This window comes from Hippocampus guttulatus, chromosome 7 (assembly GCF_054856545.1).
Source record: "Hippocampus guttulatus isolate MCC_2025c chromosome 7, RoL_Hgut_1.0, whole genome shotgun sequence".
NCBI lineage: Eukaryota > Metazoa > Chordata > Actinopteri > Syngnathiformes > Syngnathidae > Hippocampus > Hippocampus guttulatus.
In genome coordinates this window covers 22,942,620-22,965,455 of record NC_141267.1, presented here as the reverse complement: position 1 = coordinate 22,965,455, position 22,836 = coordinate 22,942,620, and the positions used below count along the sequence as shown (strand labels likewise).

The 22,836-nt window shown below is 49.3% G+C and overlaps 1 protein-coding gene across 1 annotated transcript; it reads right to left on the bottom strand.

Moving 5' to 3' along the window:
• Positions 1–193: 193 nt before the first annotated feature.
• dspb (desmoplakin b) lies at positions 194–17,787 on the bottom strand. Its single transcript, XM_086115744.1, has 24 exons — positions 17,432–17,787; positions 16,342–16,429; positions 15,662–15,783; positions 14,771–14,921; positions 14,523–14,648; positions 14,157–14,216; positions 13,908–14,075; positions 13,598–13,702; positions 13,393–13,488; positions 12,908–13,033; positions 12,546–12,698; positions 12,230–12,384; positions 11,930–12,056; positions 11,397–11,583; positions 10,616–10,914; positions 10,331–10,509; positions 10,019–10,157; positions 9,509–9,702; positions 9,263–9,425; positions 9,088–9,171; positions 8,375–8,482; positions 8,173–8,271; positions 6,233–8,059; positions 194–5,170 (listed from the first exon to the last, which is right to left on the bottom strand). The coding sequence occupies exons 1-24, from the start codon at positions 17,668–17,670 to the stop codon at positions 1,154–1,156; spliced, it is 9,012 nt and encodes a 3,003-aa protein (XP_085971870.1). The 5' UTR covers positions 17,671–17,787; the 3' UTR covers positions 194–1,153.
• Positions 17,788–22,836: the final 5,049 nt, after the last annotated feature.

Here is a 22,836-nt window from a genome sequence, read left to right as displayed (position 1 = left end):
TTCCTTCGCCAAATGGGGTTTTGAGTTTTTCCCTTGCCAGAGGATGTGCAGTGCTGTGATACTTGAAATGTAATTCAGCTACTTATGGCACTACTTGTAGCGCCGCTACTGCCAAACACTCGAGTAATGTGTTCTACATGAGGCACGAGGACCATTGAACTACGGACACTTATTCATTGACTCAAACAAAGAATCAAAAGGTCAATGTTTTATTGAGCGACTGTTACAGAACTTAAAGCCGTAAACTGCAAGAAACCAAGAACACCTTCAGCACAAAGTGAGCATTGTACTTTTAAACAGTGGCACCTTCAAGTTCAAAATCCGCAAAACTCGTCAAATCGGGTGTTTGGCCAAAATTTGAGTGAAGAACACACCTCAAAGAGCTGCCAGTGGTGCTGGTCTGTGGAATGCCGGTTTGAGCTAATGTCTGCTGTCTCTACAGTAAGTACCTTATGTGACTGACTGTATCCTTGATCAAGATGGAGAAAAGCACATCAGTCAATCAAATTTTAGCCTGGCTGATTTGGTACTGGCTGATCTCACTCATGGATGATCGGTATCAGCAGCAAAAAACTGATCGGAACACCCCTGGTACTTATTGTCTGCAGGATGAATGCATTGTCGTTTGATCGTCGGGGTTGCGACTGAATCATTGGTCTCAATGAGCAGTCCACACAAACGAACACGAGATTGCGGCCGAACTTCAAGGTACCGCTCTACATGCAATTAACCTCGCATCCCTTCCCAGACAAAGCAAACAGTTTGATGCAATAAATGCAGGATAAATGCAATCGCAGCATCGTTATATTCCCAAAGCAGAAAAATATATATTTTTAAAAAAGCGGCCCCTTTTCAGACAGCACTGGAAGAAGTAGGTCGCAAAGTGGTTGCGGCTTTGCGTCATATTATTGGATGGATGTCAATATCGGTGACAGAGACACAGTGATCACGGAGAGTTGCCAGTGATGCTCAGATGTTAAAATGTACACACCGGCTGTCGCTTCCCAATGCTAGCATTCCCTCGGCCTGTTTGATACATTCACCTCGCTTGGTCCCCTTGGAATCCCCCCCCCCCCCCCCCAAAAAAAATCCCCAACAACTATTCAGATTTGTTAACAATAAAGTAGCAACGATGATATGACTGGTGCGGTGACTATATGGATTCTATTTTTTTTTTCATTTGAGATGTAGTGGAGAGGGTGGTAAGGACTGTATGACTGGTGGTGGACAAGGAGGTGGGGGAGCCTAAATCCAAGCTGCTCCTTCGGGAACTTCGGCGCGAGCCACTCCTGGAGCCTGTGCTGGATCCTGGGGCAGAGGCAAAATTGTAGGGACTGCTAATTCCTCTGGAGGACACGGACGACGCTGGTAGCATTCTCAGCCCGGTGCTCTCTTCCACCAGACAATTGTCCAGAGCCTCCTTATAAGAGATCTTCAGTTTGCTCTTGGGGCATGTTAAATTCTTTGTGTGGTTTCTGATGTCTTGGAGTTTCATCGCAGCGCTACCGTCAATCCAGCCCATTTTCAAAGCATCTTCTGTGGTTCGTCTACGACCCAGTTCAGGGTCATAAAGTCCCCCGGTCACAAATTGGAACTCCATAAACCTCTGGCCTGCCTCATAAGGTAGCCACATCTCTTTCATGGCTTCGGCAGCAGACATTTTCTTGCCAGTTTTGACACCCTCAAAGCCAATGAAGACTTTCTGTGCAGGCTTGAGTTTAGCAGCCATATCATCATTAATTATACCTTGACGAGACGCCTCTTGGACGCTGAGCCGACGGCCGTTTTCTGGATTTACGATTCCTCCGGTGCACGCTTGTGCCTCCAGCAATCTCTGAGCAGTAATGGTATCAACAAGGCCGCGATTCAAAGCCTCGGTAATTGATATTTTCTCCAAAGTCTCTGTATCGAAAATGGCGCCCACGGGATCCTTTCCACCAACACTTTCAACGGGGGAGGCCAGGGCGACGGAACCACTAGATATTTTGTTAGGGGCGTCGTATGAGACTTGAGAACCACTGCTGGTTGCAAAGCTGTGCTCTTTAATGGTGGGCGGTATTGTTGTGGTTATCTTTGTGAGAGAAGATTTTGACATAACTGTTGATGACGAAGACGGTAATGTGGAACTTGTTGGTGGCAATCCACGCTGACTCTTTTCAGCGATGATATCTGCAAACTGCGTTAAGGTGATCATACTTGAGCGGTACTGATCAAAAACTGACTGATCAATGACTCTTTTTTCGAGCAGTTCACTGATGTCATACTCTGTACCTGTCTTCTTATCAATTATGACAAAACGCGTGGAACCATCCGGTTCAGTGATGGTGATCTCTTCCCACTCACACTCCTGCTGAGACAGCTCCAGGTAGGTGCTGTAGTCGATATATCCTTTCTCGTATGCTTCGCGGACAGTCATCTCCTTATTAGTCTGCGGATCCACAATTATTACTCTCCTCTTTCTCAAGGTGTTTTTCATAGTTGCCTCTTCTTTTTCCTTGTCCGCTATTGGCAAAAGGACCAGGCCGGTCATTCCATCAGTAATGCAACGTTTCTTCAGCTCCATGTAAGTTAAGTTTTCCTCAGTGTTAGGATCAACGAAGTCCTTACGAGCAACCTCCGGATCGGTCAGGATCTTAGTCATTGCCTCATCCAAGTATCCTCTGCTGTAGGCCACACCTATATCAATCCGATGGCTGTGATCAGGATCAATAATGCCACCACTGACGATCTGGGCCTCTAGCAGACGGATGCCATGGCCTTCCACAACTAGACCCCTCTTAATTGCCTGGAAGAGAGAGATAACCTTTTCTGTACCAGGCAGTTTGTAACCTGTCACAGCTTTTTCTGCTGCTAGCAGGTTGTCCAGACACTCTGGCCCAAATAGTCCTCTGTTATAAGCGTCACTCACAGTGAGGTGTCTATTGTTCACTGGATCGACGATAAACCCCGAGGCAGCTTGGGCTTCGAGAAGCTTTAGAGCGGTCTCAGGTGGCAAGAGTCCACCTTTCACGCCTTCATAAAATGTCATCACCCTATCAGTGGTTTCGTCAAATAGTCCTGCTATGCATGTGGACTTGCCCAGATAGGAGCGCAGACGGTACTCAATGTCCTGACCTGTCAATCTCCCTTCTTTCAGTTTATCAATATCAGTTGGCTCCAGCAGGTTGGCATTTACTAGATCTATGACAGACACCTGGCTCCGAAGCCCTTGGATGCTTGTTGGTTTTTTCGGTTCTGGAAGAAGCAAGAAATCTGTGATGGTGTCTGCTCTGCATCTTTTCTTCAGGGACAGATAGCTCACTGGCAGTTGTGTGTCTGGATCCAAATAGCATTGAGGAGACTGGCTGAGGGCCTTGTATAGCTCTGCGTCGATCAGATTTCGATCCATAGCGATGTCCCTTGGTAGGTATACACTGAGGGCAGGGTCTAAAATACCTCCTGCACATTCTTGAGCCTGAAGCATGCGAAGGGCCGCGTCCTTGTCAATCAGACCCTTTTTCATGGCCTGGCCGGCCGACAAGAGCAACAGAGTATTTGGGTCTCTGTAACCTATGGCGGCAGCTTCAGCAGCAAACAATTTGGATTCGTCTTCCTTACAGACGACGCCTCTCGCGCACGCCTCCTTCACGGTCAATTTCTGATTCGTCTGTGGGTCAATGATGTGTCCTGTGGCTGCCTGAGCTTCAAGTAGCAAGTCGGCACTCTCGGGGGAAAGAATACTTTGTTTCTTGGCCTGAGTCAAGGACATTTTTTGGAATGATCCAACTGAAACCCCAGCAATTACACCGGTCCCTTTGAGGAAAACCTGTTTTTCCACAGACACCTCCGGGACAGTTTTCTCCCCCGTGATTAGTTGATTAAACGTCGCTTTGTCCAAGACGCCACAGTCAAGCAGTTGTTGTGCTGTTACTGTCTTGCGAACGCCATCAAATACCAATTTGGAGGGGTCTTTTCGCTCAGTGACTGGCAACAGTAGCAGACCGGTGTGAGCCTCGGTCTTGCATCGTTTCTTCAAATCTCCGTAACTGACACCCTGGTTCGTGTCTGGGTCAAGGTAACACTCGGGATTCTGGGTCAGAGCGTAGCCGAGGTTTTCATCCAAAATACTACGATCAATAGCCGTGACTTTGGGAAGGAACACACTGAGATTTGGATCCAGTATGCCTCCAACGCACTCCTGGGCCTGCAAAAAACGCAGTGCCGTTTTCCTGTCGATCAGTCCCCTTCTCAAGGCCTCGTACGCAGAAAGTGGTTTGACTGCACCGGGATCCTTGTAGCCAACGGCAGCGGCCTGTGCCACTAAAAGTCTGTCTCGGTTTCTTGGGTCCACCACTCCGGCGGCAACTGCCTCCTCGACCGTTAGCTTTTGATCAGTTCTTGGTTCAATGATGTAGCCCGTGGCTGCCTGAGCATCCAGCAGCAGGTCAACGGCATCCGGTGGTAGGAGGCCCTCTTTCTTTGCTTCACTGAGGCTTATCTTATAGGGACATCCAGAAATCAAACCGTCCCCTTGTGGGTTTTCAATGATCACCCCCGCTATTGGGCCTGTTCCTTTGAGGCTAACTTTGATGTCATCTGATGCGTCAGGAACAGACTTTTGCCCTCGAATGAGCCGGTTAAAGGTGGCTTTATCCAAAATACCGCAGTCAAACAATTGGCCTGCTGCCACTGGTTTGCGGACGCCATCAAAAATGACAGCGGAGGGATCCAACATTGGTAGCTCTCTACTTTTCCTGACCTCATCTTGCGCATTTTGTCTTAGAATCGTCAACTCTGTGATTTCTTTCTGGAGGACTGCCAGCTTCTCTCGATATGTTTTCTCACTGTCACTCAGTTCCTTTCGAAGCTTCTCTATCTCCCTTTCCAAACTCCTCCTTTCCCTTTCCAGACGTTCCTTGTCCGCATCATATTGGTCAACAAGACCCTGCTTGCTTTGGCATTGTTCCTTCCAGTAACTTAAATCTCTCTTCAGCCTGTCATTCTCGTCCTGTACACGTTGATTCTTTTGAAGCTCAGATTCAAGAGACAGCTTCACGCGTCTGTGTTCCTCCTCCAGCTTTTGCAGGTGATCTTTGTCTGTCCCAGACAACTGAAGTTTCAACAGCAGCGCATCTCGCTCTCTCTCAGTCTCACTGCACTGTGACTGCAGTGAGAGCATTGCGGTCGATGTCTATGGGGGGAAAAAAGAGTAAAAGATGAAAATTGGTCAATTCAGGCATGTTTAAAAATATCCGTAACACGAATTCATGCACAAGGTGCTAACTAAAAAAAACCCATGAAGTTGATGTGAAGGGAGGAAAAAAAAAATCCTACCGTATAATGAGTACATACTCACAAACTTGGCCCAGAGCCGGTTTGCTTTTTGTCAGATTTCATTTTACGTAATTAGTGTAACTCGTAAAATCAAATAATTAGACTATAATTATTACAATTATGTTCTCTGGGTTTCAAAACAGCACACGTCACTTTTTTGACTTGATGGGGCTCTGGGCAAACGTGAAAAATGAGCAAAAGAGTGAAAAATGTTGCACGCCACATCTTTTTAAATTGTGGGGGGGGGGGGGGGGGGCAGAGAACAGTGCGGAGAGATGAATGCCCATCGGCTATGCTTGAAGGACAAGTCATGCGCTTCATTTCAACGTGTGGAGGAAACAACTTCTGATTTCCAAAATCCCAGTGCTGTGCGGAATCAAGTTGAAAACGTTCATGGTTTTCAAAATCAAGAATTGGCAGACGTTCGCTACTTAATCAAATCAAGCTCAAAGCAATTTGCCAAACTCCAGCTGGTCAACTGGAGGTCGTCTTTCAATCTCTTCAAGCCGGCAGTAAGAGTGCATGCCTTTGGTGGGCCTCGGCTGCAATATCGTGAAGAATGTATTTCACTTGTACGCAAATTTTCGGAACGTTACGTGTTTCGATATAGAATGCATGGTGTGCTGTGCGTACTGTAGGAATGAAATCAGAAATATAAAATATACAAATAGATGTCCCAACTCATTGAAATACCAGTCAGGGGTTTTAGACGGCAACATTTTGTGCTACCAACTGCACGCGGGTCAAATATGGACACCACTCAAACTTTTGGGAAATCAGACGCTAATTTAAAAGCTACTAGAGAAGAACAATGTTGAGGATCATGCAAGCAATCAGGAAGCGGTCTAGTGGCAGTGAAGACTACTTGATTCATCTGGAAAGATGGGAGCAGTCTGGCAGGTATCGGACTTGCAAGTACCTCAGCGGCCTGAATTTGTATTTTCTCAGTCTCCAGTTTGAGGTTTGCCTTCTCCAAGGAGAGCTCGGAGACAAGGTTGCGGTAGTCAACATTGCGGCGCTCGCTGGCCTGCAGCTGCAGCTCGAGGGCCGTAATTTGGGAGGAGACCTCATCATCACGTTCCTCTTTGAATCTCAAGAGCTCTGCGTTCTCATGTCGCGTTGTCCTCAGCTCCTCCTCCAGCCCGAGTCTCTCTTTGGCTAAGGTTTCAGTTTTCTCCTGCAAACTTTGAACTTCAGAAGAGTTCATATTTAAAGCTTCAGTTTTTGCCTCTAAAGTTCTACACAGACCCTCATTTCTTTGGGTCACCTCTTGAATTTTAGCTTGCTCCTGTAGCAGCTGCTGCTGCAGGGTTTTGAGCTCAGTGCTGAGTTGTGACATCTGTTCCATGGAGGTCTTGTTTTTTTCCAAGCTTCTTTCCAGTTCCTCCTGCATCATGAGACACCGTTCTTCACCTTTCCTTTCCGACGCCTCGACTTCCTCTCGGTTCTGACGTAAAGCGGTCAAGGCGCAGTAGTATTCTCTCATCGTCGTCGCGGTCTTTTCTAACTCCGTCTCAATCTGCCTTCTTTTCGACACTTCCTCTTGGTTCGCTTCCCTGAGGTGAGCCAACCGCAGCTCCAGGCCATCTCGCACAGATTGAATGTCCTTTACGCGGCCCTGTAACCGGTTGAGGTTTTCCTCTACGCGACTCCGATCCCTAATCTCCCTCTCCAGCTCCAAACGCAAGTTCTGACGCTCCGCTTCGCACTCGGTCAGTTGGGCCCCAGCCGTCGCTGAACCGGCAAGCTTTGCTTGAAGCTCGGCCAGGGTCCGCTCCAGCGCACGCTTTCCTTCTTCCGTAGTTTTCCGCCTTCGCACTTCTTCTTCCAGACTGTGGGTGACGTAGGCCAACTGCTCGGTCTTCTGCTCTAGGGTCTGTTCCACTTCGGCCAGAGCCTCCTGGTGCTTGTTGCTTCGCTCTTCCTGCTGCTCGATCAAAACCTCGATCTCATTTTCCACTTCTCTTCTCGCGCGGCCTTCCTCTGCGATGACCGAGCGCTGCTTACGAGCTTCTTCCTCCGCCCTCCTCAGTCGTTCTTCTGCGTGGCCGGCAGCCATCTTCAGCCTCCCGAGCTCCTCCTCCATAACCCTCCCCTCTGCTCGCATCCTGTCATATCGCAGCTGAAGCTGACGCGCATCGTCCTCCCTCTGGGCCGAAAGCCGCTGAATTGTGGCGTGACTGACGTGGATCTGGGAGTCACAGTCGAGCTTTAAGTTATCGATCTTTGCATCGCATTGGCTTCTTACCTTTGAAATCTCCTTCCGCAGCTCCGCCGCCTTGGAGGTTTCCTCTTCGAGCTTCCGCCGCAGCTGTTTCATCTCATGCTCTTGATTGCCCATCGTCTTTTCCACTTCCACTTTGGACCAGCTGACGCTCTCTAACTCTGTCTGCCTTTTCCTAAGGACAGACTCGTACTCCTCTTGTTGTTTGGTGTAGCGCTCCTCTGCCAGTTTCCTCTTCCTCTTTTCTTCCTCGAGCAAGTAGTTGAGGCGGGTCACCTGATCAGCGAGGTCCGCCAGCTGGTTGTGAGTGTCATCGAGGCTGTCTTTTGCGGCGTCGCACTGCAGAGCGGTGGTTCGCTTCATCTCCTCCACCGACAGCAGCTTTTCCTGTGACTGGGAGAGCTCGAGTTGATAGCGCGCCACGGCGTCTTCGAGAGCCTTGTTCTTGCTCTTGCGATCCTGGAGAGCCTCCCTCAACATGCGAAGCTCTTCCTCCAGCACCTCAATCCGAGTGCTTCGAATCTGGAACCGAGGCAGAGTCGTTCAAGGTCACTTCAGTTTAAAAATAGGAAAAAAAATTGTACTGGTGTACAGCTCTACCTCATTGAAATATTAACAAATCCAAACGTTGGTACCTTAAGATCCTCCATGTTTTTGAGAAGCTCTCCTATGAATTTCAAGTAGTTGTCAGACGAAGTAAGTAACTCCATGTAACGGGTCTGCAGTTGAGCAGCCTAGGAGAAATACCACTCGGGGATGACTCAAGTGTCGCATACAAACGCTTGTATTAGATTGACGGATTTAACTTCTGGTTGCACATGCAACTGTCCGCCGTACCTCCTGAATAAGATCCATGGATGGCGATCTTAGCGTTGTTCTCTTGATCGGGATGTTGAGCAGAGTCTCTAAGCCAGAGGTGTAACTGGCCAGGTCTGTTTCATAATCCTGGAAAACAACATCAGGTCATTTTAGACGGGATGTCCAAACTCGTCTTAAAAGTCGTTTTAGTCTTTTGGCTTTTGACTCAGCATGAGACTTGATTTTTAGTTTGAGTGTTTTTGTGCTTTCTTCTGTCTATGTTGTTCATTGATTCTTTCGTTGCACATGTGACATTTGCTCCGTGTACAGCATTTTGTTGACAGCGGCGGTTGTTTTCAAGGGCTCTAGAAACAAAATTGAGTTGAGTGACGATATTCGATGGTAGTGATGAATCATCAAGGAAAGAGATTGCCGTCGATGACCGAGAGCAGTTGGATTATCCACAAATCTTTTAAACGAACGTGTTGTACGTCCCATTTCGCAACAAAGTGGCGTTCACCAATGCGTGATTGAGAAGACTCCTGCGAGTGGTCGTCTTTGAACCCGTTTGCGTTTCTCGTTATTGATAGTAGAATGATTATTTATTGCAGTTCAAGGTCACCGCTTACCGACGTTGGTGAATCGCGCCCGCTCTCTTTACTTTTGCCAGGTCCTTATGATAAATGAGGACCACTCTCTCAGGAAGAGTTCATCATGATCAGAAACAATCAGTGACGTGTTGACCTCCTTACCTTGATGGCGGTGACACAGGCGTCGTTGTCTTTCAGGACACTTTCTAAGGTTTCCCTCTTTGCTTTGATTTCTGCGTTGAGAGCCTTGACAACATTACAAACATAAAGATGTCAGATGGCCCAAAACAAAACGTGACGTCGGCACCCATCACGATGACAAATCATCTTGGAGCACCTTCTGACTGCTGATGTGGTCCTTGAGAGATTGAACAGTCTGGATGTGGGTAGCCTGCAGGATGGCTTGCTTTTTGCCAGTGTCCCCGATCCAGTCACGGAAGGAGGAGCTGGACTGCTTGTAGTGCTCCAGTTGAGGCAGGTAACTCTGCAAGTCTTGCACTCTGAAATGAAGGAATTCACAGGAGGCGGAGAATTCCGCATCTTCGCTCGCAACCTTGATTGGCTACATTTCAATATGCCGTACCTGGTATCGATCTGCGCCTGGATTCGTCTCCAGCGGTCTGACAGTTGGCCCACCTGCTCGGCGCAATTTGACAGCATCATGTCGCACCTGTAGAGGGGCCCCCCCACCTGGCCATTCCAGTGGAGCGCCTTGGCAAGTTCTGCTTCCATAGAGGCCACAACATCGCGTTTCCCATCCAACTCGTCCTGAATATTCTACACGCAAATTGCAAAATAGCAACAGCGTGGTCACACTGGTGAACTGAATTCTTCAGTTTTATTTATATATGTGTAGTGGGCTCTTTCTCGAAGATCTGTGTGATTTGTTGAGCATTCTCCGAGAAGAGCATTAGGGAGGTCATTGACGTTTGATGGTGTTGAAGTCGGGGAATCTTTTTTTGCGCACTGGCGCAGAAAACAACCTTTGCTCAACGTGTTCCCACAAAAAGGTGTGTCCCAAGGCGTTTGTCCAAATTGTGTCCTTTGCACAGCGGCGGCACTCGATACCGTCTATCTCTCAGGAGTTATCTACCTTCAGAGTCCTCAAGTAGTCGTTGACCTCTCCCGGCAACAGAGAAGTGGTCTCCTTCTCTGTCAATCTGGCTTCATGAACTTTCACGATATCTTCAGCACGTGCCATACTTTGCAGCAGGTCCCGTAGCGCCCGCAGCCTGGAAACAAAAATCAACATAAATCCCGCTATATTGTCTTGTCTCAATGCTTCATCCAGACTTAAACCACGTGAAAGTTTGAGGTCTTAATGAAGCTCGCCTTGGGCTTTGGCGTGGTTTCCGTGGCCACTCATCCACTAAAAAACATGAGTCCGAAGATTGCGCAGTCTTACCGCAGAAGGTAAGTGGACAAGTTGCTTTCGAGACCGTCCAGACGCTGTGTGATGACTTCGAGTTCACTGCGTAAGAATTGAGCTTTATCTGAATCGTTCATGCTCTCCAGCGCCTTCGTAATATTCTCCCGCAGCCTTGCGTACTCCTCTTTTAGTGCGTTGACGTCAAGCTGCGCGCCCTTTCATACAAAAAAAGACCCCCCCCCCCAAAAAAAAAAAACAGTCAGTGCGCGGTCGGGGTGACCCTTTCGGGGCTTGTCCTTTTTGCTGCCCGTTCGCGCTGACCTCCAAGTGTGTGATTTTGAGGCCACAGTCTTTGGCTCCGTCATCTCCCAAGCAGATGTGAACATGCTGACTCAGCAAGCCCTCAGCTGCCGCCAGCTTCAATCTGAGTGCCTGCAGCTCTGTTAAAGTGTGAGAAGATGAGGCCACCTTCTTTTTCAGCGGCTCCGCCTTGGACACTCTCACGACCTCTTTCTTCACTTTTGTCAGCTCGCTTCTCTGCCGCTCTTCCTCGAGCTGTCTGGCATCTTCGTCGGCAGTCGCTGTCATTATAATGAGCTGATGCTGTGCTTGTTGGGCTTCTAGATGAAGAAAAGAAACCAAAAAAACCAAGGAAGAGTTCAAATGGAGTTGAGTCCAAGACGTGAAACATGCAGAGCAAAATACACCGCGCTCCATTTTGACCAAAATGCAACACTTGGCAATTCCAATGACACGATACAGGCAAACATCTCGACATCTCGTCATCAACTAATTGCCCCCCCCCTCACATAACTGTCGTATGAGCGACACAAGAGATTGTCAGTAAGGCCCTCATGTCAGTTGGTGTGACAAAATGTCGTCAAATCACGACTGCATCTGACATGACTGACTTGATATGGATCGTGCATGTGCCGCGTCATCGGTAGCGTCACACCATGTGCGTCGTATTGGCTGTGACCAAATCCTGACGCGGTCTATTTACGTTGAAAATACTGCAGTTGTCATCAGCAAACTACAACATTGAAGTGCGGTGATTGACAGAGGGAACATTTGATGACTTGAACAAGCATGCGTGACTCACGGTAAGTGGGCAACTGCACCACGAGGGTCCCGTAGTAGGCCTGAGCCGCGTTGAACTGTCTCTCGATGCCCCTCTTGTCGTTTTCGGCAAACATCTGGGAGCCTTGGCAACTCCGTTTGAACTCTTCATAGTGAGTCTCCAGGCTGTCGATAAACTGCGAGTACTCCTCGGGATTCATCCGAGCCAGCTGAAAAGAAGGAAAATTAGCATGAGGCGCGACCGAGGGGGGAAACGACAACAACACAAGTGAGACCGTGGGGGGAACTGCAAACATCCGATAACTGTTTCACATGAAATGAGCGATGGGCCTTTTATCATTCTCAAGTTGCTTTTTCTACGTTTTGGAAGACGGCATGTAGACTGTCAGTGTACAGATCAGTCCCGGCATAGTCGCGGATTTGCATACATGGAACTGGGGTGAACATGTCGACCCTGAACGACGCAACCATTGCGCTCTCATCGGATGACTGATAGATTTGCTGTCTGAAATCAAAGATCAAATCGCTACGAAAGAGAGATTGATCATCACCTACCATGGAGATGGTGAGCGAGTTGATGCGTTCGATATCCAGAAGGCAGTAGTGCCAGGCGATGAGACTCTTTACGTTGATGTACAACTGGTTCCAGAAAGACATGATGGACTCATAGCACTGCTCGTTTCTGTTGAACGGACAGAAATCCATTGTGTGTTTGCTTTAAGTTGAGAACGTTACCCGAATACTGCAACGTGTATGTTGCAATTGGGATACAAATGGGATACAAAAAAAACAACCAAAAACCTATCCCGTCCCATCCCGCTTGCTGGAAAAAGGGGGCGTATGTGTTTCACTTACTCGATAGCCAGATTGATGCTGAGTGGATTGGGAGGAGGCAGGATCAAGCACACAGACGGGATGACCATATCTAACCCGCCCGGGCCCGTAACGGCCCACTTGCTGCGCTGACTGTTGTCCTTCAAGATGGCCTCGTCACCCTTACAGATCACCTTCTGTAGTTTCAAGACCAAACACAATTGCCCCATCTTGAACGACCGACGTAGATTTGGCCCATCTTTCAAACTCATTTTTATTCTGCGTGAGTGTGGTTGCGCAAGTGTGTGAAGTCTTCAAAGTGGGGACACGTTTGAGACTCAAGTGTCCAGACTTTGACCTGGTCTTGTTTGAAGTCACACAGGGCTTTGACGATCACAGGTCGGCTGCTCTTCTCTTCTGGGTTTCTGGATCTCAGTCTGACGATGCTCTTGGACTTGTTCACGAGATGCTGAACTTGCCTCTTCTGATCTCTTAACGTCTCTCGCTCCCTCTTCAAAATAAAGTGACAAATATTTACAGTGAGACAGAAAAAAAAAACCTTTGCGAAGGATCTAATCCGCTCAATGACAAGCAATTTGCGATCTGCTCCACTAACAACTGTGCCTAGCACTGCCGGCGTGACGCATACTGTCAATTTCATATACAGCAATTTTACTTCAGGTCATCTTTTATTGTTGTCAACAAAAACAAAAAAAATACCTCCAATCCCTTGAGCAGCTCCAGCAGGTTCTCCAGTGGAGTGTTCTTGTTACAGGTGAACTTTTTCCGAATGGATTCCTGTTGCCCCTGGAGGGCTCTGAATGTCTCATTTGCCTCCTTAAAAAACTAAAAAAAGAAAAAGGGAGGCGTACAATACAAATGAAGTGGCGTATCTGACATAGCGGAAGTTGCTCATCATTCAACGGTTTGTTTGGCCACATTTGCAAAGAGCGACGGATGGCTTTGGCCGCGTCGGACGCCGTGCCTTCCTTTGATCTTTTTGTGTGTTCATGTCTCGTTAAGTGCCAACAAACGTTTTCTTTGGTACAGTTACACTTTTGAATACAATCTACAAAGGCTGCAAGACGAACCCGCCCTGTAAATAACGAGTCATTAACATGTCGTCCAACCAGTTGAGGGTAGAGCCCGATTATTCTCCACCGTGAACTCGGACGCGGTTCGAGGTAAGAGTTTTGGAGAATGACCTGGTTGTATGCCGCATTCTCCTTCAGATGCACATCGATGCACTTGGTAATTTGAAGGAGCCAACTCCACTGAGTCTGCAGCGTGTCCCTGTATGCCTGGAGAAGAAAAGATTACGCCGATGGCGTCAGCGAGGCGGCGGGCGCCGCAAACAGGAGCCGGCGGGTCCGTCGGTTTGGCACTGCTTTCGTATCGGACGGAACGGACCTCGATCTTGTCCGACGCCGGGTGCTTGTTCTTCAGCAGGGCATCCACTCTCACTTTCAGCTTATTCAGGTGCTTTTCTTTCTCCTCGAGGGCACTCATCAGTTTCTGCGGAGCGCAGAGCGTTAGACGGTTTAGCCGGCTAATTGGACGACTGGGTACGCTGCCAAAAAGTCACCTGAAACGTGTAATTGTTCCTAACGAGACTCATAAAAGGCCTTTGTGTCTTGGAATTGAATTCCATGAAAATGCTACGCGGCGCGCCTTCTCCTTTCGAGGTGTCGTGTTGCAATGTGCGCGTGTTGATACGAACGGAATAGCTTTCTTGCTTCCGGGGGATGTACTGGTCGAGGTTCTTTTCACTCCAATCGAAGATCAACTCCTCTTCTTCCTTGTCGTTGACCCACATGATCTCTTTGGAGAGTTCCTGAATAATCTGCTGCAGGTCTTCCAGCCGCCGCTTCCGCGCAAATGACATTTGCTGCAGCCACAGATGGAGGGATCGGGAGTATTCACGGACGCGCTCGCCACCGCCAAGAGACATCACTGGCATTTGGCTCACCTTAAGACTGTCCCACTCCTGGTCCAGAGCATGAAGGTTTCCTTTGTCTCCTTTCTTAACCTGGCGGATGATATTCAGCGACAAGTCAATGGCCTTTAGTGGCTGGAATTTGGTGCTTATTTATCGACATCATGTCCGGTTTTTGGATCTCTGGTTTTGGACGGGCGTGAGACCGCTTTGGTCCCTGTCCGGTCTGACGTTGCTCGCCGTGGCCCGAGAGATGCTCGGGGAGTTTTGTACGAACGCTCACACGGATGAAAACGTTGACTATTTAAGGAGAAGCTACCGTCGATATCGGAGGGACCAGATGGTGGTGCTGGTTCTACGATGGGCAAGGTTTGGAATAGTGACAACAACATGACCCACCAGGTCACTCCGGGCTCGGTCCACTTGCGGGCTGTTCTGGAGCGAGTTGTGAAACCTCTGGTGGCTGATGAGGTTCTTCTCGATACCAGCGGGATCTTCTCCCCAGTATGTCGTTTCAATCAGACGCTGTCCGAAAAACAAAACAAAGCATCAGTACAGTGTTCATCTCTGCAACTGCGAGTTTTGCGAAAAGCATGCGCCCACGTGAATCTGAGAGTCGTCTGTCGGGGTCCGGTGACCGTGCCCACCTTTTGCTGCGCAATCCAGGCCACGGCGTCTTGGAAGCTCCTCCCCGGCTCCTCCCAAGAACCAGAGCTTGCTTTCACGCTCCTGCGCTTTTGCAAAGAGCCAGCCATGGCCAAGTGGACCCCCTTCAGCTGATCGTTACAAATCTCCCAACTGGAGAGAGACGGATAGAAATGGAGAGGCGGGACACCTGGGAAGACTCGCAATTGCCTGCGGTTACTTCCGAGCACACGTGTGTTCTGCTGGCGTGTTTGCAGCACCAAGGTAGTTCTTCGCGGCAGCGCTTTCGACTGGTTTAGATTGGAGTTCATTCATATTGTAAAATGACAACAGGAGGCTCATCGCATTTTCGCCACTCGAGGTGGACCATCTCGAACGGAATCTTGATCACCTCGACTTGAATCATTCCACTGGAGCATCCTTGAATCGTATCGCGGCCCGAATCATCTTTTATTGAAGTGTTGCACACCCCCAGCGCGAACCGCTGGGCTAAAATGCTACTGCTTATTCCAATGCTCAGGTCTGATGAACAATGTCGGGCAAGTATTCCATAAACCATACAAGAATTTTTTTGGTGTAGTTTGCAGTACCGTACAAGTAGACGGCATCATACCGCGATGTGTTTCGAATGGTTTATAGTACCTCGTTTTAACTACAAAAGATTTCGAACCCAACATTTCTATTTTTGGTTTGGGTCAGGTCAGGTCAGGACTGATGGCACACGCCAAAAGTCGCAACAGTGTTTTCAAGTCTCTTCATTTTTCACAGAATGTAACATAACATATACGTTTCCATTGTTAGCTCAATAAATACTCTTTTTGTTAGGACATAGAACTTTTGTGGCGGACCCCCCCGCCCCAAAAAAAAGCATTCAATTGAAAATACTTGCTTACGTTCTGACAACGTTGTCACTTGGCTGTCCCATCTGCCTCAGGTCCATCGCGTAGGTCTTCAGTTGGTCAATCGTGTCTTTTGCCCTCAGCATGTGCTGCTCTGCATCAGCCATATTACCTCCCTGACATGCATCGTTGAAGATTTATTTTAAAAAAAAAACAATATTGAAATGTGAAGACGCCATGCTGTAAAATAACAATGACCCCAAGAATCTCATCTGCACAGAAACAGTAGAAATCTCTGAAGACGCACCAAGAAAAAAAAGAAAAACACTCATGAAGGCAAATATTTTTAGTTTCTTCCTCGGGGCGGGATGAATGAGTTGTAATCTGCGACTTGGCCGCTAGATGTCACTCTTTCCTGCACATTCATTCTTGTCCGGGTGTCTTGGGAGAGATGATTTTTTTTTTTCTCCGTAAATGTCAAAGCATTTTAGAATGTATCAGCAATTGTTGTCGTTTCTAATTGAGATGTTTTTTGGGGGGGGATAATATTTTAGTCAACACATAATTTTGCATTCAGCTTTTTACACCACCAACACGAAATGTATTCATTTAAAAAAAAATCACATAGGCTGAATAATAAGTTGGGCTTGACAAAGTAGACTTGGTCAAACAGATTTTTGACAGGTTTCTAAAAATGAAAAAAGGTCAAGATGAAAAGCCGCGCGTTGACTCACAGACTGTAGGGCAAATTCGGCTCGCCTCAGGTCCTCCTGGCACTGCGCTTGAAGCGACACGGCCCTCTGATGGATGTCAGTGAGGCCGCTGCAAAGCAAAGAAAGAATCTCATCGCTTGCGTGTGCGTGTATTTTTTTTTAACTGCGCGCATACAGACAAAATCGCGCCTTGACAAAACGTTGCACGCGGCCATGATGGCATCCGCCCCCCCCCCCCCCCCGCTCTATCTAACCAGAAATTCGTTTGTGGGGAATGCAGAACTTGACTGTACCATTGCAAGAGCCGTGTGGTGACCCGGCCGTTGTGTATTGTTCCTCACCGAGGTAATTGCCATCCAAAACGGCACCCATTGCGGTGCGCTGCAGCTACATACCGGCGCGGACTCGCCGTCAGAACCGTTGTCCGCAATGAAAACGGCTCAAATACAAAGTCCAATCGCCGTCGGCCAGGATAATTTTCGTCTGTGTTTTGTCAATGCAAAACCTTGACTCCAACTCATCGTCGTCGTGAGTCGCCATTATGGCTGCACTCTTCTTAACCTCGTAACGAACCAAATTAAACGGCAGACAGAAGATCCGCGGAAGATAAAAGTTTGAGGTGCGAGAGTTGAATGCCGTCAGCTTGCCAATCGCCGGGCTATCTCGGAAAGTCCAAATATTGGAAAGCTGATGTCGCGGTGATACTTTTGACGCAAGTTCCTGGCAGGTGTCTCGTTTTACCGGCTTCCCTTTACGGTGCCGCGCAAGCAAATTCACGCGTTCGCTGCTGGAGTAAATACGATGCCACCCGTCATGCGTATCCATCGGATGAAACCACCGACGCCTCTCGAAAAAGCAGGAAAACGTCACGTCGCCGCCCAGATCGCCATTTCTTCAAAAGTAGCCTCCGTTTCATTTGAATCGAAATGATTCGGCGAGGCGGTTTTGCTGCCTCGGTACGCTCTTAAGGGTGTTTGATGGCAGCAGTCGATGGCGTCGTCCAGGCGTTGCGCCTGTTCTGTGTTCCGTGATCTTATTTCCTTCTTTTGCGTTCACTGTTCTGCCAAGCGCTGCTGTGAGGAAAGATCGAAATGTCTTTTGCAAAATGTACCTAATTGCGCCTCCCGTCGTGCTTGTCATTCTTCCAATGGTGTCTCCCGCCATCCCCCCTCCTGCAGAAGTCTTGGTCACCGTGTTGTACGAGTCCACGAAGTGATCGTATCCGTTGCCGGCTCCTTGCACCAACTCGCTGCGGGTGTAGCGGAAGGAGCCCCCCCCGGTGGTCGGCTCTGCCCTGCGGTTCAAGCTCATGTTCATGCTCAGTGCGTTGTGAGAACCGTACTGACTCATGGTCGCGAGATGACACGCCAGAGAGAGGACAGACGAGGCGCTGGCGCTGGCTCTTCCTCCGCCTGCCTGCTGCTGCTGCTGCTGCTGCTCCTGGTCCCGCTGGAGCGGACTGCACCCATGCTCCAGGTGCCTTGTTTTTTTTTTTCTCCCTGTAACCACACCTCCTGCCCAACCTGCTGAGTCAAAACATTTTTTGCACTCGTTCTCTTTCTGCCCCTCCCAAGTTTGCCTGGCCTGGAGCCATGCGTGTTCATTTGGATGATTTTTTTTTTTCATTTAAAGCTCTGGGTAAGGGATGGGGAACCTAAATTATAGGGGTGGGGGGGGGGGGGGGTTGAGGAGCACAATTTTACATCGGTGCGACACATAGGACCATGCACTTCCTAACTACATGTATGACAAAAAATGTGATTTTTAATTATGGCCCAAATCTGTGCATGCATGTGCAAAATATGGGCTCTTAAAACATTTGCTTTTCGATGAGACATTCGGGTCGCCGATGGTGTTGCTGCTGCTGTTGAGCAACCTCCAACCGGGTCCCAAAGCGGCTGCGAAAAACCGCAGCGACCCGGGTACCTGCAGACCCAGTTGTCGGCCGTTGACTGGGAACTGTTCGTGGCCCGAAGGCACGCCCCAATGCCGCTCGGAGCTCGTTCCCGAGTTGGGCCGCTGATGGTGAAGTGGTCCACTCGCCTGACTTGTATGCAGGCAGCGGGAAGTCGATTCCCACTCAGTGGCGGTGTGGATGTGGCCGCAAATGCTCGTCTGTGTGCCTTGCGACGAACCGGCGACCCTTTCAGAGTGTGCTCTGCCTTCCGCCCAAAGTCAGCTGGGATAGACTCCATCGAACCCCCCCCCCCCCCCCCAGCAGCTCTCTTCAGGATAAGCGGTGATGAAAAATGGAGATAACAAATTTCCCCAGCGTAAGGACAACTCAGCCATGTCTGCCATCTAGTGGTCAATGGCGATATTACAACGCAAAACTACAGTCAACCCCTTGCACAGGTGTGGTTCGAAGGTTTGGATTTGCAAATTGACGAAATGTTCTTGATTGTTTTTCCACATCTTTTTTTTTTTTTTGATTGCCCAAAAAGAATCTATCCGGCCATCTTGCACCAGTCTTGACGGCGCGCCTTTGCGCCGCAAACACGCAACAAACGATTTCTTGCATCAACGGCAGTCTGAGTTGTGCTCAGCACGGCGACAAAGCCAAAAGTCCCGCACGTAAACTGCCGTCTGTTTGCGTATTTTGTGCCTTCAAGAGGGCGTGGCCTCGTGAGTGATGTCAGAAGCTGCCGTGTTAATTCAAGCTGAACTTTGGTTTATCGGCCGCAAGTCTACGCACCGCTCATCTCAGGTTTGCGCTGCAATGCCCGAAATATCACTCCAGATGATGCACGAGCGACACAAGCGTGTTCTCATTTGCCGTTTTGGTATTATAATGAGAGCTTGTGTAATTGGGACATACTATTAATTTATGATGCATCAAGTCGGGTATGCGATTTTCAAAAACCTTGTGCTATTTCCCGTGCACGCTGCGCAACGCGCACGCTTGCCTGCAGCCACTTTGCGGGCGGAGGCCGAAGGGAAACAAGTTTGACAACAACGCGTGCGAGCAGCTTTGCTTTCGCGCCGGCCGTGATGAGGATCGCGTAAGTCGTAAAGAAAGAAAAAAAAATGCCTTCCTACGTCAGGAAAATGTGGCATTTCAGGCGCAATTTTGCAGACAATGAGAACGGTGGGCAGCGGCCTCGTGGCGCTGGTGCTTCGCCCTTCTTCTTCACTGCTCAGCGGTGCCCCGCCTCTCCCCCCAAATGGCAGTGGCCCACCCGGCATCCTAATATCACCGGCGGTTGAGGAATCTAACGTGTGTGTGTGTGTGTTCAAAGAGTGCGCTCATAAGTTGCGTCTGGACCTGCACTCCAGACAAGCATACTTGACATAAACGGCAAAGCGCACGATTGTATTTCCGACTGGCTTTTCCATCGCGACTCATCCACGTGGCCGCTTTATTGAGCAAAGCTGCGTTGAGCTTGACATTTGCGTCGATGCCTTCGTGCAGCAAGTAATTCATAAACACGCGCACCAAAAAAAAACACCAGCAACACATTTCTCTCGGTCAAGCGGAGGCCCGCATTGCCGTGAAGTTTTGCCTCGCGGCAGATGACACGGAAGAACTCCCCCTTTTTTTGGGCTCTCCGGCGTACTCGAACGTACGGAAAGCGCCGTTTGCGGAGCAGCGTTCCACTGCGGCCGGGCCTTCTTCAAAACGACACCGCGCGTGCGCTGTCGTTTTGCGGCACTGGTGATCCTTCTCCATTTGAACGAGTCCGCATGAGCACGTTGCGGTGGCGGATTTTGCTGCCGGCGATGTTTTGGCGTGCAGCTTCCTTTCATTCCTGCATCCAAGAGACAGGATCAGACTTGCTTGCGTGCACCAATCAATTACTCGACTGCGCCATTTACGATGAGACTTGATTTTTTTTTTTTTTTTTTAATGTCTCATTTGAGGCGGCACGGCGGTCGACCGGTTCACACGTCGACCTCACAGTACACGGGTGCGGGGTTCGATTCTGGCCCGTGGCCTTTCAGTGCGGAGTTTGCATGTTCTCCCCGTGCCTGCGTGGCTTTTCTCCGCTTTCCTCCCGCATTCCAAAAAAACACGCACGGCGGGTTAATGGAACGTTCGAAATCGTCCCGAGCTGTGAATGTGAGCGCGGGTGGTTGGTTGTCTATGTGTACCCTGCGAATGGCTGGCAACCGGTTCAGGGTGCGCCCCCACCTCTACCGCCCAAAAACAGCTGGGACAGGCTCCGGCACGCCTGCGACCCTCCTGAGGAGAAAGTTTCCTGTTTTTTTGTGGGCTGTCCGTGTTGCTTCATGGCTGGTGCATTTTCTGTTCCCGTTTGTTTTTCTTTCTACGGTGTGACAAAAATGATCATGTTAGCTCGCACGCATTGCCAACCTGCTGTGCCGGGTGGGGGTTTCAGTGATTTGGCAAAGGTGACATTGAGCGCTGGAGGTAATTGCCTTGCTCAGGGTGTGGCTTCTCAGGGGCGGGGAAGAGCAGAAACCTGTCACGGTGACTGACTTCGACGGGAACCACCGTGCGTGTGGACGCACGACAGTCAAAAGTCACTCGAGTGCCGCATGATGCGCATTGAAGCTAATTTCAAGATTTGCGACGCTCGGGCCGCATCGTCGACGGCTGCAAGGTGAACAGATGCCAAGCAGCTTTTGTTCTGATGCACGGAGGGGGGGGGGGGGGGTAGCTTGAGTGAAGTCAGTCTTCATTTACTGTCGAATAGCACGCGGCCCAGCTCGCGCACCGCTGCTTTCGCTTTGTCCACACTTTTGTGACGGCTCTTTGATCAAAAACTCTCTGCCCGAAGCCGGCCGCGTCATACGAGCAAATGATTTTGAAGAGGCATTCCTCAGCGTCCGTCAAGTTAGATAACCTGTTCTGACAGCTTCCCGGGGCGGAACTCGATGAAACATAGCTCCGTACCTGACGTTTTATCGCGCACTATTAATTAAAAAGGTGTCAAACGGGCGCAGTGAGAAGGGAGGCTGTCAGAAAAAGAGGTGCCGTTACATCAAAAAAAATAGATGCGCTGCCGAACTTTTCTCTGTTTTGGAAGGCACAAATAAACTATTTGTGATTCATAGAAGGACACCATTTATCTTCAAAACACGGTAGTCAAGAAAGAAAATTCCATTTTAGAGGCAAAAATAGTTTAGTGTGCTCTTTTTTGAGGTTCTGAACATGGAGATGGCTGTTCAATCTCCACGTTGAACTGTTGAACAGCCACCGACAGATTCGGCGGCTGTTCGGCGCAGAGCCGGATCTACTCCGTGAGGTAGAAGGGCTGTCGGCCACCCCAGAAAAATCCTCAACTATTGGTCGTTGCCTCAAGACCTTGAACGGAAAGCCGGCGACCAATCCAAACATTTGAATTGCTTTCTTGAATGACTTTCAAGTGGCCCTTTCACCCTTGCATTTTTCTGCAGGCGGCCCCTCCACGAACACGTTTGGACACCCCTGCGGTAAACCGCTCAAAGGTGCATCTGAACAAAGGGGGGAAAAAAAGGGCCTTTTTGCTCATATGCGCTGGTGGCAAGTTCTAAAGAGCCCATTGTGGTGCAGTCAGAGGAGGCGAAAGAAGGAAAGTGAGTGCTTTGTACCTGTGCGTGAGAGGGACTGAGAGCTGGCCATCTTGAAACTGAATGCACTTTCCTCAGAGTCTGTGTGGAGCTCACTCGGTGTGGCCTTACCGGGAGCCTCTGTGCTCACCATCAACATGGACGTGTTTTCCATCCCTCCATTTTCAAAGCCGCTCCTGCGCAGGAGGGTCGCGGGCGTGCCGCAGCCTCGCCCAGCCTCGCCCAGCCGTCTTTGGGGAGTAGGCGGGGACACCCCCAACGGGGGTCACCAGCCATTCGCAGGGCGCGCACGATATACCATTCTTTTGAAAGCGGTCGCAGGCTTCGGTTTTGAAACGCGGCCGTGAATCGCAAATGCGTCCTCGGTGTGGACTGCGGGCGAGCAGGCAGCTGGTCCCGTGGCGGTGGCGCACCTGTGCGGCAAGGTGACACGGATACGTCTCCTGGGATGTCGACTGGCGGAGGGGGAGGGAGAGCTTGAATACAAAGAGAGTCGTTGAATGATACCCGAGCTTGTCTGGGCCACCGGTCTGACGCCAACAACTGATACTGGGAAAACTTCAGCGACGCGGGCAGGAACGAGCCATCCAGCCGCATGAAACCACTCTTGCCTTTCATCTGAGCCTCAAATTTGATTGCTTATAACTCTGCACTGGTACGTCACATGGAAATGGGATGAATACGAAATATAGACCTGCGACTTTGGGCTTTTATCTGGCACGCATTTTGTTTACGTATGACCTGTGGATTCCGAGAATGATCTCAAAGTGTAAAAATTGTGACATCAAGCACTGGTCTCCGCCTACTTTGATTCATACTGACCAGTCCATCACTTCTCACAACATAATTTATATAATTTTTAAAAATGTGCAAAGCAAACTTTGTAGATATATTTAAAAAATATTGGAATGAATTTCAGACGTCTACCCATTAAGCGTGCAGTGAGCGTACAGAGCCAAATAGATCAATTATTTGCAATAGTAACTTATGACACAACAAGCG

Excerpts from the sequence above, each read along its gene's own strand:
- dspb (XM_086115744.1), bottom strand. The coding sequence starts at position 17,670 with ATGAGTCAGTACGGTTCTCACAACGCACTGAGCATGAACATGAGCTTG. Across the intron at positions 14,217-14,522 it reads ACCGAGCCCGGAGTGACCTG|GTTAAGAAAGGAGACAAAGG; the intron begins GTGGGTCATGTT and ends ATCATCCGCCAG. Across the intron at positions 13,489-13,597 it reads CGGCGTCGGACAAGATCGAG|GCATACAGGGACACGCTGCA; the intron begins GTCCGTTCCGTC and ends TTTCTTCTCCAG.